Here is a 14,397-nt window from a genome sequence, read left to right as displayed (position 1 = left end):
AGGAGACCCATGCTCCAGGAGGGGAGGGGGTTTGCCAGTTCTCAAGCCGGCCGAGGCCTGTTGGAAGGGGAAGACTCCAAGAGGACCACCGTGACCGTGACCGTGAAGGTCTGGGTGGGATGTATTCCTCCCCTAGAGACACCACCAGCCAGTTCCCTGTTATTGTGCCTAGGCAGGTTTAGGAGTCTGGAGGAGGGACTCACCAATTCATCGGCCCATGGTGGATGTGAAGGAGGCGATGGAGAAGATGGGCGCAGGTTGGTCTCCGCTCAGGTGGTGATCTCCAGCGAGATGGGAGTCCTGCTTAAAAGCAGGGGAGTCCCATCTGAGTCAGGGCACCAATAAAAGGCGAGTGACTCACTCAAGATGGAGATTCAACCAAGAGATTTTATTTGGGGCGCTGCCCAAAGGGGAAGAAAGGGAGAGGCAGGGGCTGTGATTGTGGCTCAGTGGTAGAGTGCTCACCTAGCACAGGCAGGCGGGACCCAAGTTAGATCCTCAGCACCACATAAAAATAAAGGCATTGTGTTGTGTCCATCTATACCTAAAATATATATATATTTTAAAAAAACAGAGAGAGAGAGAGAGCAGAGGAAGAGAGCAAAGAGAAAGAGAAAGTAAAGAGAGGAGACAAAGAAGAGGAAGAGGGCAGAGGACAGAGAGAAGAGAGCATGTGCTTACAAGCTCTGGCTTAAGAAGGGTTGCATAGGGGATGTGGCAGGTGCTGATTGGCAGGGTGACTCAGGAACAGAGAGTAGACAATGTGTCCTGCGGGGATTGGTTGAGAAAACCTTTGAATTTGGTGCTCTTGGCTTGGCACCCTTTGGAGAGGAGGGGGAGGGGTAAGGGATTCCATGATGTTCTCGGAGAAGGGGGAGTCTCCCACACACCCAACAGTTTTTGTACTTGAAAGTCATAGCAGTGACAGTGGTCTCTTGAAAATGCTCCCTGGGTATCTTTTGTCAAGGAAGTCACTAAAGGCCTTGTGGATCCAAGTCATGGCCAGACATGAGATCTGCTGCATAGAATGCACCAAGTTCCCATTGATCAGTTCAGTGGCTGGTGGGAAGGTTTTTATTGTAGTAGCCAATGGTAAAGTAGTTGCTCTTCAAAAGCAGCTCCCCAGTACCTTCTCAGCAACTTAAAGTAGTGGGCGAATGTTTACAACCAATGAACCTTTTGCCTCCTATAAATGCCAAAACAATGCTTTACATGTGTATATCTAATTTCCCAAAGATCAGGTGCCTCTGTAATCATTACACTTCATGTGGCCTGATATTATTGGAACTTCATCATGGGCAAGAATTTTAATCCATATATTTACCATTATTTTTCATAGACATCACAACACTCTTAAAATGATTCTACATTGCAAAGTAATTGTAAAAATTCATTGGCAAATATTTTCATATTAATTTTAATCAATTAAGATAATGGCAGAAACACTCAAGATTTTATTGATTTATTTTTAATTTGTACATTATACTTATACATAAAACGGAATTCATTGTGATTTGTTCATAGCAAGATTTTAATTCACTGCATGACAATAAAATGTCATAAGGTCAAATTCATGAAACAAAAGAGAAGATGATACATATTATTACAATTGGCAAATTTGTGCAAAACAGTGGAAGTGGGACAAGGAGATTACACTGACTTCTACTTCAGGAAATCAGACCACTTGAATGCTTGTTCATCTTTGATTTGTTGCTTTGAGATATGGCAAATCTATATTTCTAGACAGTGACTGAAATTGACCAAGAGGAAAACATAAATTCTTGTTGGCTTAATTTGCTATTGAAAATTGTAGTCAATAATCATGAAAAGTAAATGGCTGCACAGTGCAATATTAGTTGTCTAAGAAAAGATTAAAATTCAAGTAATCTTCATTGATTAGTCTAAGACAGTAACTAAAATGAAAATCCATGACCCAATTACCATGTTAAGTAGTTAGCATAAGATTTTAGTTGTTCTGTTTTATTTGAAGTCTCAGTCTATTTGATGGTTCCCATTTAATGGGCATATAAATCAGTTTGAAAGCATGGGAGTACTTTTAAGATAGTAGATGTATTGTGTCAACATGACTGAAGAATATTTTTTAAATGGAGTTTTGGAAAGTACAGGACATGAGTACTTTGATATGTCAATTTAAGGTCAGATGTTCATTATGCCTTCATGTTAGGGTAGAACAATTTGTACATAAAATTTATAATATCTTACAACAGTATTTAATGTGTAATTTATTTCTAAGTAATATATAATCGTAATATTTCTTTAAATATCTTTCAACTTATTGTTTATTATGCCATTTATCACAGGATTGTTCAGTTAAGCCCTAGGGTAAAACAAGTAGGAGCCATCCTGAAACATAATGGTATTAAAGTCCGTGTTATATTTTCTTTAAAAATGTAATTAATAGTTGCAAATATCATACTATAGCACACCCCATCAGACATATGCATTTGTTATGGAGCTCTGCTTCAAAGACATTTGTTCATTCTCGCATATATGTTAGAGAGATATCCAAATGATATCTATGTCTGCATACATTTTTGCATATACTCATCACCATAGGGAAAGATTGATCATTTAAAATACCATTTTAGCTGAAAGTACCAGCATCATGGGGGACATCAGAATAAAGTAAGATAAGACTTCATGGTATCTTACACATTTTGTTTACACAGAAATAATTCATCCAGGAGAGCAAATAGAAGAAAAGAAGAAAAACTCTTTCCTCCTCCACTTTCCCCACTGCCAGAGGACCCTCCACGTCGCAGAAATGTCAGTGGCAATAATGGTCCCTTCAGTCAAGACAAAAACATCTCCATGAGTGGACAAATCACCTCTACCAAACCTAAGAGAAGCGAAGGCAAATTCTGTGCTACTTTCAAAGGGATATCTGTAAATGTAAGTGTCTTGGAAGAAATATTATGCTTGTCAGGTAGAAACCAATTAGCCCAGCTCATCTAACTAAAAGGACCAGAGGGAATGGTACAGCGGAGGGGAGGAAGACATACAGAGAAAATACAGAAGTGTGTTTTTGAAGGTGTACATATGTACTCAAAAACAGAAACTTTCCATTATTTAAAAATCACAGTTATTTCAATTCAGGATGAATTTTTCCTTCCAGGTTAATTATCCATCTTGTTTCCTCAAACATAATGCATATGCAGAAACTCAGAGCCTTGATGTCCTTTAGTCCAGTCTCTTTATATTGTGGGGTTGGGGAAGACAATCTATAATATTGGCCATATCATCTCACACATAGTAGGCACTAATCACTTAGTGAAAGAAAAAAAAAAAAAAACAAGTAAATGGAATATGATGCCCAAGGTTACTGAACCAGGGCTGGAATTCTCAGTGGCATCTTTCTACCACTCAGCATTACAAATATGAACTGCTTTAAAAAATTGACACTAAATGTGGTAGAATTTAATAGGCGAATCTTGCTAAAATCACACAATAATAGTTCTAAAGTCAGTTAAAGGACTATGGAGTCCTTTGGATTTTCTGTGCTGCTGTTCGATTAGCATAGGTAATTGAAAATTTGTTTCATTTTCACACCCCCACACAATGTCTTTTCATTTATCTCGGGTATAGCTACATGAGCTGTGGAAATCACTAGCAACAGTGCTGTTAGTGAATATTAATAAGTAACATATTCACCTACATTTATATATATGTAGATGTCACATCCATATGTGTCTAGTCTCTGGGCATAATATATATAGCAAGTCAGTGAAAATCAAATGAATGTCTTGTAACAACATTTTGTTCCCTGAACCAAAAATCCCTATTTAACATTTCATGAGTGTCCATGAGGTCTCTGAGCTTCAAGGACCCAATTTATAGTCCTCCATCTTCCAAGGTGACTGAGATGACATATATGTCTAGATAAACTTCATTACCTATATAAAAAAATTGCAGTAGTATAAAGTTGCCATTTTCCATATTTGCATACACATTTAGCAATGCTGACTCTGTAATGTTGGGAATTAAACCATCTATTTTAAACAGTAATTACAGTACTCATCCTATGTTTTCATAGTAAGTGTGATTAATATTATAGACTCCAACTGATGCTTTCTTCTGCAAGCTTTTGGAGGGCATGCAACATATCCAGGGAATTTTCTTTGTATAGTGTCTAGTATATTGCCACAAATAATTAGTGGTGTAAATAATTGTGCCTACTATATTGCTACAAATAATTAAAAGTTATAAATAATGCAGAGGTTATTATGACAATGATAATGCTTACAAGATTGTATAGTCATTTCCACAAGAGCTAAAAACTACCAGGGAAATATGATAAATATGACTATATTTGTACCTAGAAATATATCATCTTTCTTAAAGATCATGAAATATCTCTGAGTTCATAAAATGAATTAACTTGACTAGAGGATCTGTAAGGCTCCTTCCAGCTCCACGAGTGTTTTCAATTTTGTGCTCTCAGTTTTTTCTATCCCATTTAGGCATGAAGTCCTGTTTATTAACTCAGTGCATGAGTGAGTGTGGACAGATGACATGTTTACATAATTTGCATGCTTATGAGTGTATCTAGCCATTTCTAGTCAAATGTTCCAGAACTGAAATAAATTCCACGTGTGTGGAGGATGTGGTGTTAGGGGTTCTTGTCACTTATCTTGGCCATAGAGACATGTGGCACTGTCTTGGGCTAATCCTACACTCTAGTCTGGGCCACTCTGTCTCTGGCAGTGGAGACATGGAACTGGCTTAGGAGTTTCTTAATGGTTCCTCTACATGTTTGGGCTGAATAATTCTATGATGAACTTTAAAATATTTTCTCCATTTCAACATAAAAATTTGTAAGTTGTTAACCTTACTGCACATTTATCTCATTGTGCTTTAGTAGTAAGAATTGTTTGATAATGAGAAAATTAAGGATCAAGTAGAAAAAATCAACTTGCACTATATAAGAAAAATAATAGTTGACCTTTATCTTTCAAGTAAATGCTTTGACTGAGGCAGGCATGCACACGTGTTCATGAATGCATTCAGCAGTTGCTAAGAGCACTGGGCCCTGGGGTAGAGGGACATTGTCATGAATCAGTGATGGCTCCCAATCTGAGGTGGCCAATAAGACTTATACTCAAGGACTAGAGTATAAAGTGACTAGTTAATTGGAATCTTAGAAAAGGGATAGACAGGCCTGTGAATGGTAGAAGAGGATAAAGCACTACTGGTTGTAGGCAAACAACAGTTTTCCTCATGGAGGAGACATTTGTTGAGCTGACCATTAATAGATGAGTAGGTTTAGAAATAAAGGAATGTGAATAAGCAAAATGGGATCTATCCCCACAAGGGAAGCCATGTAATCTAGCCTTAAAAAGAAGGAGATCCTGTCACATGCTACAACATGGGTGAACCTTGTAGACATTATGCTTATTGAAATAAGCCAGGTATCAAAGGACAAATACTATAGAATTCTGTTTATTAGAGCACAATTATAATAACCAAGTTGTAGAACCAGCCTGGATGTCTATCAACAGATGAATTGTTAAAGTAAATGTGGTATAGATACACAATGCAGTTTCATTCAAGCATAAAGATGAACAAAAGTATGGCATTTGCAAGAAAATGGATGCAGACCATGATGTAAGTCTGACTCAGAAAGACAAGTATGGTATGTTTTCTTTTATATGTGAAATCTGGAGGGAAAAAAGGATAGCATGAAAATAAAAGGAGGTCCTTAGGGTAGAGTGAGGGGATCAAGGGGCGGGAGGATGATAGGGTAGGAGAAGTATTCAGGAGTAAAATGGATCAATTTCTATTTTTATGTATGCATGAATATGCCACAATGAAACCCACCATTCTGGAAAATTAAGATGTACCAATAAAAATATACTATAGGATTCCACTTCAGTGAGGTCCTTAGAGTAGTCTTATTCTCAGAGACTGGAAGTATAATGTTGGCTGCCAAGGGCTCAGTGAGGAAGAAATGGGGAGATGATGTTTAATGCGTTCAGAGTTTCAATTCTGCAAGTTGAGAAAAAAGAGTTCTGAAGATTGGTTGTACAGCAATATAGATAGACTTAACACTACTGAACTTTACACTTAAAAATGGCTCAGACAGTCTGGGCTTAGTCTTGCATACCTGTAATCCTAGCAGCTCTGGAGGCTGAGGCTGGAGGATAGGGAGTTCAAAGCCAGCCTCAGTGAAAGCAAGGTGCTAAGCAACTCAGTGAGACCCTGTCTCTAAATAAAATACAAAATGGGGCTGGGGATGTGGCTCAGTGGTCTAGTGCCCCCTGAGTTCAATTTCCAGTACCAACCCACCAAATAAATAAGTTTCTTATCCATTTTTGACCTTGTAAAAATGAGTTTTCACCATCCTAAGTCTTCAAAATGAGGCACACTCACATGACATTCATCTAGCCAGACACCAGTTGGGAACCTCCCATGAACTTCCATGAAGCATGGGAAACTCCCATTCTTCAGTCGTAAGTTAACCAGAGCATTGATTAATGCAATATTATACCTGGTGTTTGGGTATTTTGATGGACCATGTCTGGTATTTTGCAGAGTAACTTGAGAACTTTATTTATCCTAGAGAGAGTTTCTGGGCTTATTGTATTATAAAAAATATCCACATTAGGCTCAAGGATTCTAGTCTTTCTCCCCCTGTCCGTCCCTCCTCTCCCCTTTTTCCCTCTCTTCTCTTTTTTTCTTCCTTCTCCTCCTACCTCACATTTCCCACTGGGTTTACATATTTGCCTTGTGTGTCCTAATGGGACTATGGTACTATATAATCTCAGTGCCTATCCTGCTTGGTATTTGGTGTCATCATAGAAAAAAAAAAGCTGGTGATTCACAGCACTCACAAAATATACCAGGGTCACCTATTTATCCTCAAGCTGTGTGTATTGTTTTCTTTTTTCTTGGCTTATTTCTTACTGTGCTTGACATTCATAGCATTTATGAAGATGTTCTAAAAGCCTGGGCTTAATGAAGCTATTTGTCCTCCATTTTCCCAGGAGGGAGACACTCCAAAAAAGGCCGCCTCTGCCACCGTTACTGTTACCAACACTGCTATTGCCACTGCCACTGTCACTGCTACTGCCATTGTCACTGCCACTGTCACAGCTACTGCCACCACCACTGCCACGGCTACCACCACAACCACCACCACTACTATTTCCACCATCACCTCTACTATCACTACTGGCCTCATGGATAGCAGTCACCTGGAGATGACGTCATGGGCGGCCCTGCCCCTCCTGTCCAGCAGCAGCACTAATGTCCGGAGACCCAAGCTCACTTTTGATGACTCGTATGTTGTCCCCAGATTATCACGGACACAGTTTGGGAGTGGTGATTGAAGGGAGGGGGCAGTATGGCTTTTCTAGTGCCATGCATGTGTCGTGCCCCCTTAGGACCTTAGCATCAGCTCCTGTAGCCTTCTAAGTATATTGTTACTACACACACGCACACACACTCACACCCCTCTGTCCCCTCTGAGAGATATCTTTGGCCCATTTTAATCATGGAGCTTTGTTACTGTTTTCAAAGGCAGGTGCTTACTCCTAGGATTTTTTTTTTTTTTGTCTTTTCTTATCCATGTCCTCAAATACACATAGATTTATAATTAGGTTTTGTGGAATATGTTTGGACAACTATAATGATTAGGGTTGGAGGATGTGGTTATTAATCCTAATGGGCCATTATGCACTTCAGATTTCATTTACAGTATTATTTCAAGGTTGGTTATAATATGAATGGCAGCATTAGTATGCCTTTTGAAGGCATTATATTTTTCAGGGCATTATATAGCATGGATTCATAGCAAAAAACATTTTGACTATTCAGTCTTTTAATGAGCAGATGAACCATTGGTTTGTGAAAGAGCATGTTTTGTTTATTTAGGGTTCACAATGCGGATTATTACATGCAAGAGGCTAAGAAGCTGAAGCACAAAGCTGATGCACTGGTAGGTTTCTTTCCTCTCATTGTTTTACTCTCACTGAGTTATTATGCTTTGAAGGAACATGAAGAGGGCACTTTAAAAATGAGTAAAGACTTTCAGGAGCACAGCCCAAACCTACTTTGCAATGCATTACTGCTCTGACAGGACTATTAGAGCTGGTTAATTCCTTAGCACCCTAATTCCCAAAATTCTTTGAGCTGGATTCTCCTATTATTATTTGTCTCCCACCATTTTCTCCCTTGCCCTAACACCAGAAGCTCAGTGACATATACCATTGTTAGTATCTTTTAAATCTGAATTTGAAATGACTTTTGAAAATACTCTGGAGAGGATGGGAAGTTCCATTGAGTCTGTTAAGCCAGAAATGGTGTGGGTAGGTGGAGGTTATTGAGAGCTGGCTAATTGGCTTCAAAAATCAGCTTTGAGAAACTTGGTGTATAGAAAAAGCTCAGTTCCTTGATGCATTTGATTAAATATTCCCAAAGCTAGGCTGTGATCTTGAGCAGAGAAAGGAAATACTAGCATCTGAATCTCCCAAGATACTTTTTCCAGCTGCCTTCAAGGGTCTCAGCCACCTAGAACAGTAATGAGTTCAACGTGCTGAATTGTTTGACTTAATTGATCCTCCTAACAGTGGCTCTCAACCACATGTTATAGTCACTTGGGAAGCTCAGGATATATTCCAGACCAGTGAAATTAGAATTGCTAAAACTGGGACCCTGGCATGGTTACCAAAACTCCCAAGGGATTCCCAAATGCAGCCATTTAGGAACCACTATCCTAGAGAAGGCCCTGAAGTCAGGCTTCTCACCACTGAATAAACCCCAACACAATCAGAAGTATCAGATGTTTATCACCATTTTGAGGGAAAATAAAGAGAGCACTTTCCTTCACGAAACTGTGTACAGCCAGGGCTTAGCTATGTTGGATGATGGAAAAGCTATGATTGAAGACCATGACAGGCTATATGTATAAGTAGTGCATGGCCAACATCAACTGCCCATGGCCCTTGCATCTGCTACTTTCCTTCTCTCTGTCATTTTTTCCTGTGGTCCAAATTGCTTAGCTATTGTCTGCAGCTAACCTTTCTGTAGTGTGAATTGTCCCCTAGAAATAATTTTAACCAGCTCCTGCAGACAAAATGACAAGGCAGGCTGGGGGCCAGCTCCATTGGTGGTGCCAGGCATTTGGTGCCAGTGACCATTCTATGAGTGGTGAGAGATTTGAAAGGCACTGGGTGGCTTTGCTGCTGGCTGGAAGACCAAAGGTTTTCTCCATATGTCCTCAACTCCACAGTACTTTAGAAGTGCTCTGGATCTTGCTCTCTGTTGGAACTGAGGCAAGGGAGCATATAGATGCTCCTTAGAAAAGCTATATGTGAATTGATAAAGACTGGAACACATGTATGAAACCACATAGATGAAACATTTGAAGACCTGAGAAAAAACAGAGCAACAGAGATATATGCATATGAGTAAGAATTTACTTCACTCTACCTTCCAAAGTCATGTTTATGTGTCTCTCCAAATCACTGTCTATCAAGAGAACGCATTCTCAATGGGGGAATTACTACCTCCATGAGGGCAAAAATTGGTTCTTTGGGTGGGATGCAAAAATCTTGTATTACAATGAGCTGTGATCCTCCAAAGGGCCACAGTATGTAAAGAAATAATCCACATATTTTTGGTATGAAAATGTCCCTGGTGGTCTATGAAAAAATATCTTTAAAAGCTCTTTGGGGTTGGTGATATTGGACAAAATAGATCAAGACACACTTAGAGGAATGAGATCATTGCTCAGTTTATCTCTATACTACTATTGAAAGATTCTTGGTGGTTCAAGTCTCTCAGTTTATAAATGGGGAAACTAAGAGCCAGGGAGAGGGTATGATTTGGCTATTAATTGCAACTAGAGCTATGTGATTTTCATTCTGTACTTCAGTTCTTCCTCCTTTTGGAGAAGCAGGGGTTGGGGCTAGATGACCTTCAAAGATCCTACCAGCTATGAGTATGAATGAAAAGCCACTTTCATAAACCATGATATAAATATTAATTTCCAAATGGGGGATACAATCAGAGCCTGAAGACCTAAAGAAAATATCTTGTAAGATGAGAGAAAGGAACAAATTTGGATACAGATAACGGGTTTTCATAAAATCATGGTAATTTGGTTGAAACCAATATTTCTCTACTATAACTCACAGAAAGGAAACCACAGAATTCTTTCAGTGCATAAAAGCTGGAGAACATTTATTTAAAAGGGGCACTTACAAAAGATTCTGTAGGACCTATAACTAATCATTTTATAGTTGTACTTATTCCTTTTCTAGAGACAGCTACTGTGCCATTTTGAGAATTGGAACTTTCAGAGTCTTGTAAAAAATTTTTTGATAAAAGGTATACAAGAAAATTAAAATACTTAAATCTGCATTATATTGGTTCTTTTACATAAAAAATACTGTATTAGTGGCATTCTTACATCCAGCTATCAAAAACTGAAAATGTTAGATTCTGTTAAAAAATACTCCCTATAAAAGTGTCATATATAATATTCATTACACATAAAAAAGAAATCAGTATATCTAAGTCAGTTTAATCATGACCATTATCAGGGCTAAAACCTTTTGTAATAAAATTTTACTAAACTAAAATATTTAGTGGTACTCTATTTTGTAGCTTTTTGACACACTATTTCAACCCATCATTTGCAATGAAAGTGATGTGATTATTGTCAACAGTCTTAGTACAGTTCCACATTTTTCATGACAGTAGCATCAATCTGTTACTCTCCTCCTAGGGATGGGGTTGATGCAGAGTTCTAAAGCAAAAGCTGTATGTGTTTGTTGTCCATGAGGCTTATAGAATGCAGAGCTTAGTGACAAGCACTGTGTAAAGGATGCTACAATGACTATTCCTTTCAGTAAATTGAGTGATTAGAAACTAGAAGGCCTGGATTTGGATTCTGGGATGCAAAAAAACCTCATGAGAACAATGACAATAACACCATAAACCGCATATGATACCTCTGCTGCATATTCCTCTTCTCAGCTAGCCTCAGTGTCATGACAATAAAACCATTAACCAGCAACTTCATCATTAATATCAGTTCATATATTGTCCTCTCTCTATGTCAGGGTCTCTCAGCCTGGGCACTGTTGGCCTCTGGACTAGGTAAATTCTCCATCACAGGGCTGTCCTATACATTATAAGATGTCTCTCAGCATTTGTGGCCTCTGCCTACTAGATGTTCCTTATCCCCAGTGATGACAGCATAAACTGTGTCTCCAAACACTGCCAGATGTTCCCTGGGGGAAGAGAACAAAATGACCCGCTGTTGTGAACCACCCCTTTATATGAAGTACAGAAGAAAGTATATCATGTTGACAAGTCATCTTCCTGTTTCAGTTTGAGAAATTTGGAAAAGCCGTGAATTATGCTGATGCTGCCCTCTCCTTCACCGAATGTGGCAATGCCATGGAACGCGACCCTCTGGAAGCAAAGTCCCCGTACACCATGTACTCTGAGACTGTGGAGCTCCTCAGGTAAATGGCCTTTCTGCAGTCATCTCCCTAAGCTTATTTTAGCCAGAATTAGAAGTTTCTATTTTTTAAGTATCATTTCCATATTATAATAATGTGTCTAAGTCATCTTCTTCTTAGAAGTCATCATAATTAGTTCTGGCCATTTTATTAATACCATGGAAAATTTATAATTGATGGACACTGGTTTTATAAATTATCCCCTTCCGAGGTTATAATGTGAGTCTTATAATTTGCAATATTCATAAAATTAAAATGGAAACATAGCGGGTGGAAGTAAAGGATAATCAATTTGCCATTTGGCATCATCAACTTGTCTTTTCAAAGGCACAGTTTTATAATTCAAAACAAAGTGGTGCTCCCAGGATTTCTATTACAAGCAATATTTTCTAAGAATTTCTATCTTAGTTATTGAAAGGGGAGTGGGTATTGTTCAAACTCCAAATCAGCATTTAAGGCTGCATTATGGAGCAGATTTTCTGTAGATCTAAAATAAGAAAAAACAGACAAGGTGGTAGTAGGGGGTGTGGGGTAAAATTTGGAAGAGGAGAATAGAAGAAGGTATTATTCCCTGCACACATTATTAGTTTCATTTATGTTTTAAATGAAGTTTCTGACCTGTTGGTCTTAGTGGAATAGAATTTGTGGGAAATTGAAGAATTCCTAGAAGAGAAAGATGGAGTTGGAGAAGAAGAAAGATTCACTTGTGTTTTTGTGTTTTACAGTGATTTACAAATATTAGTAAAATAATTTATTTCATTCCTGAATTGTGGATAAGCATCATCATTCACTAGATGGACCAAATAATCGCTTCTGGTTGAGTGAGCAGTTCTTTACCCATAGGCCCTTATGTCCTAATCCCCTCTGGCTCAATTACAAAATAATGCCTGGCTTAATCTTTACTCTCATGCTTGTATCTGCATGAACTATTACAAATCTAAGGATATTCATACATAAGCCTTCAGACAAACATTGGACAGATTTACCATTCATATTCTCCCAAGGAAGTGTTCCAAAAGACCAAAAAAAAAAAAAAAAAAAAAAAAGAAAACTATTATCAAAATCAACACTCTCCCATAGAATTAGACATTTAGTTAGAGCCACATAAGTAAGGAGATTCCAAGGAAAACTGCACACTTTCCCACCTGGTCAGGTAGCCATCTTTCTCATTGAGCTGCTCTTAGATATAGGCACCACAGCAGAGTGTAAAGTAATTCTCTTCAACTTAGTTTGTACACTGTGGAAACTGCTACTACTGCCATTTTGTTGTTTTCAAGGGAAATTGATTTTTTTGTGTCTGTCTAGTCAAGGTTCCCTGCAATTTTCAAAGTTGTACAGGGTAAACATTTTGTCAAAAATTACAGTGATTCAAAATTGAGAGCAAACATTAGTAAGCAAACATGGAGACAATTCATGCTCTGTAGCCATCCAAAAATGAAAATTAAAACAGGCATATGTTAAATTAACAAGAAAATGTAACACTGTTAATAGCTACCATTAGAAGAGAAAAGAAAAATTATGGTGAACTAGGACTCTCCTACACATTGCTGATGGGAGTAGAAATTGATCACTAGAAATTGAGGGCAATTTAGCATTGCGTCAGAAAGCCACACAAACAAGCTTTTATGTCTTTTGATACAGTAAATCACTTCTGGATATTTGAATTTCCTCTATTGAAGACAAAAGCCATGAGAATAGAACAAGTTACTTTTATGGTGTTCAGTTTGACATTATTAAAAACTTAAAATAACTTAAAAACTGATTGTTTTAGAAGCAAACCAAATATCAATAATATAAAAGTAATTAATTACATGACAGAATGCTCAAAGTAGTTTGCAGCCATTGAAATGCAATAACGATGGCCACATTCAGCCAAATGAAAATGTTAATAAAATAATGTTAAAATAAAATCAAGTCTGGGGGTATAGCTCAGTGGTAGAGCACTTGCCTAGCATGTGGGAGGCCCTGGATTTGGTTGCCAACACTGCAAATAAAAAAGCAAACGTAAGCTGCACATTTATATGCACACTACAGTTATGACCATGAAAAGCATGTATATACATCTGGATCAAACTGGAAGGGAAATGAGATCATGGCTCTAATAAGGGGTGAGATTATAGGTGTTTTTCCTTTGTATATATTTTTCTTTCTTATTAATTTTTTTAGGAAAATACAATCTTAAAAACACAAAAGCAAAATACTCAATTTTATTTTGTGGTGAAAATGTGATATGAATCATTAATTAATGTTTATTTCCATTAGGAAACATTTATTTTCCCTTAATTGTTTAGAAAATGGTTTTTTCTAAGTATGATTTATTTTTCGTTATATGATATTTTATTCCCCATGAAAGTGTATTTCAAGGGAACCTAGTGAAAGTCAATGGAGAATTTACTGGCATTCACTTTAAAGTCAATATTTTTAAACTGTATTTTGATGTAATTGTAGACTCATGTGAAGTTGTAGGAACTAATAGAGGTCCTATGTACCATTCACCCAGCCCTCCCCCCTAATAGTAGTAGCTTACATAACTATGGTACAGTATCACACCAGGGCATTGGCATTGCCACAGTTCAGGACAAAATTCAGATTTCACCAGGATTTTTTTTACAGATTTGACCAGTTTAGAATGCACTCATTTATATGTCTTCTCTATGTTTTTATGTTTTATATTTTCTATAAATTGCAGTGTATATGATTTTTTTAATGAGAGAAATTTCAGTTGGGAATAAAATGAGTTAAAATAGCTAGGTCTTCCAGTCCATTTAAGCAATTGAAACTCCACTATCAAGTCACTTCAAATGTGGTTGCAATTATAGGGGGATTGTAATATGAACATAGTTTTTAGTAGTGCAATATTATGTTGAAGAGATTTTTATTGCTCTCTACCCAGCAGTATGCTGGC

At 37.7% G+C, this 14,397-nt stretch overlaps 1 protein-coding gene across 4 annotated transcripts in view; it reads left to right on the top strand.

The window, feature by feature from the left end:
- The window catches only part of Aff2 (ALF transcription elongation factor 2), a 465,019-nt gene that overhangs the window by 431,324 nt on the left and 19,298 nt on the right, over window positions 1-14,397 (top strand). For all 4 annotated transcript variants that reach the window (XM_015498021.2, XM_015498023.2, XM_015498020.2 and 1 more), the window contains 4 exons: window positions 2,691-2,913; window positions 7,005-7,300; window positions 7,894-7,957; window positions 11,359-11,495. In XM_015498021.2, the coding sequence (XP_015353507.1) occupies window positions 2,691-2,913; window positions 7,005-7,300; window positions 7,894-7,957; window positions 11,359-11,495 (720 nt within the window). The remainder of the gene's footprint in view (window positions 1-2,690; window positions 2,914-7,004; window positions 7,301-7,893; window positions 7,958-11,358; window positions 11,496-14,397) is intronic.

Source organism: Marmota marmota, unplaced genomic scaffold (genome assembly GCF_001458135.2).
Source record: "Marmota marmota marmota unplaced genomic scaffold, marMar, whole genome shotgun sequence".
NCBI lineage: Eukaryota > Metazoa > Chordata > Mammalia > Rodentia > Sciuridae > Marmota > Marmota marmota.
This window is presented reverse-complemented; position numbering and strand designations above follow the sequence as displayed.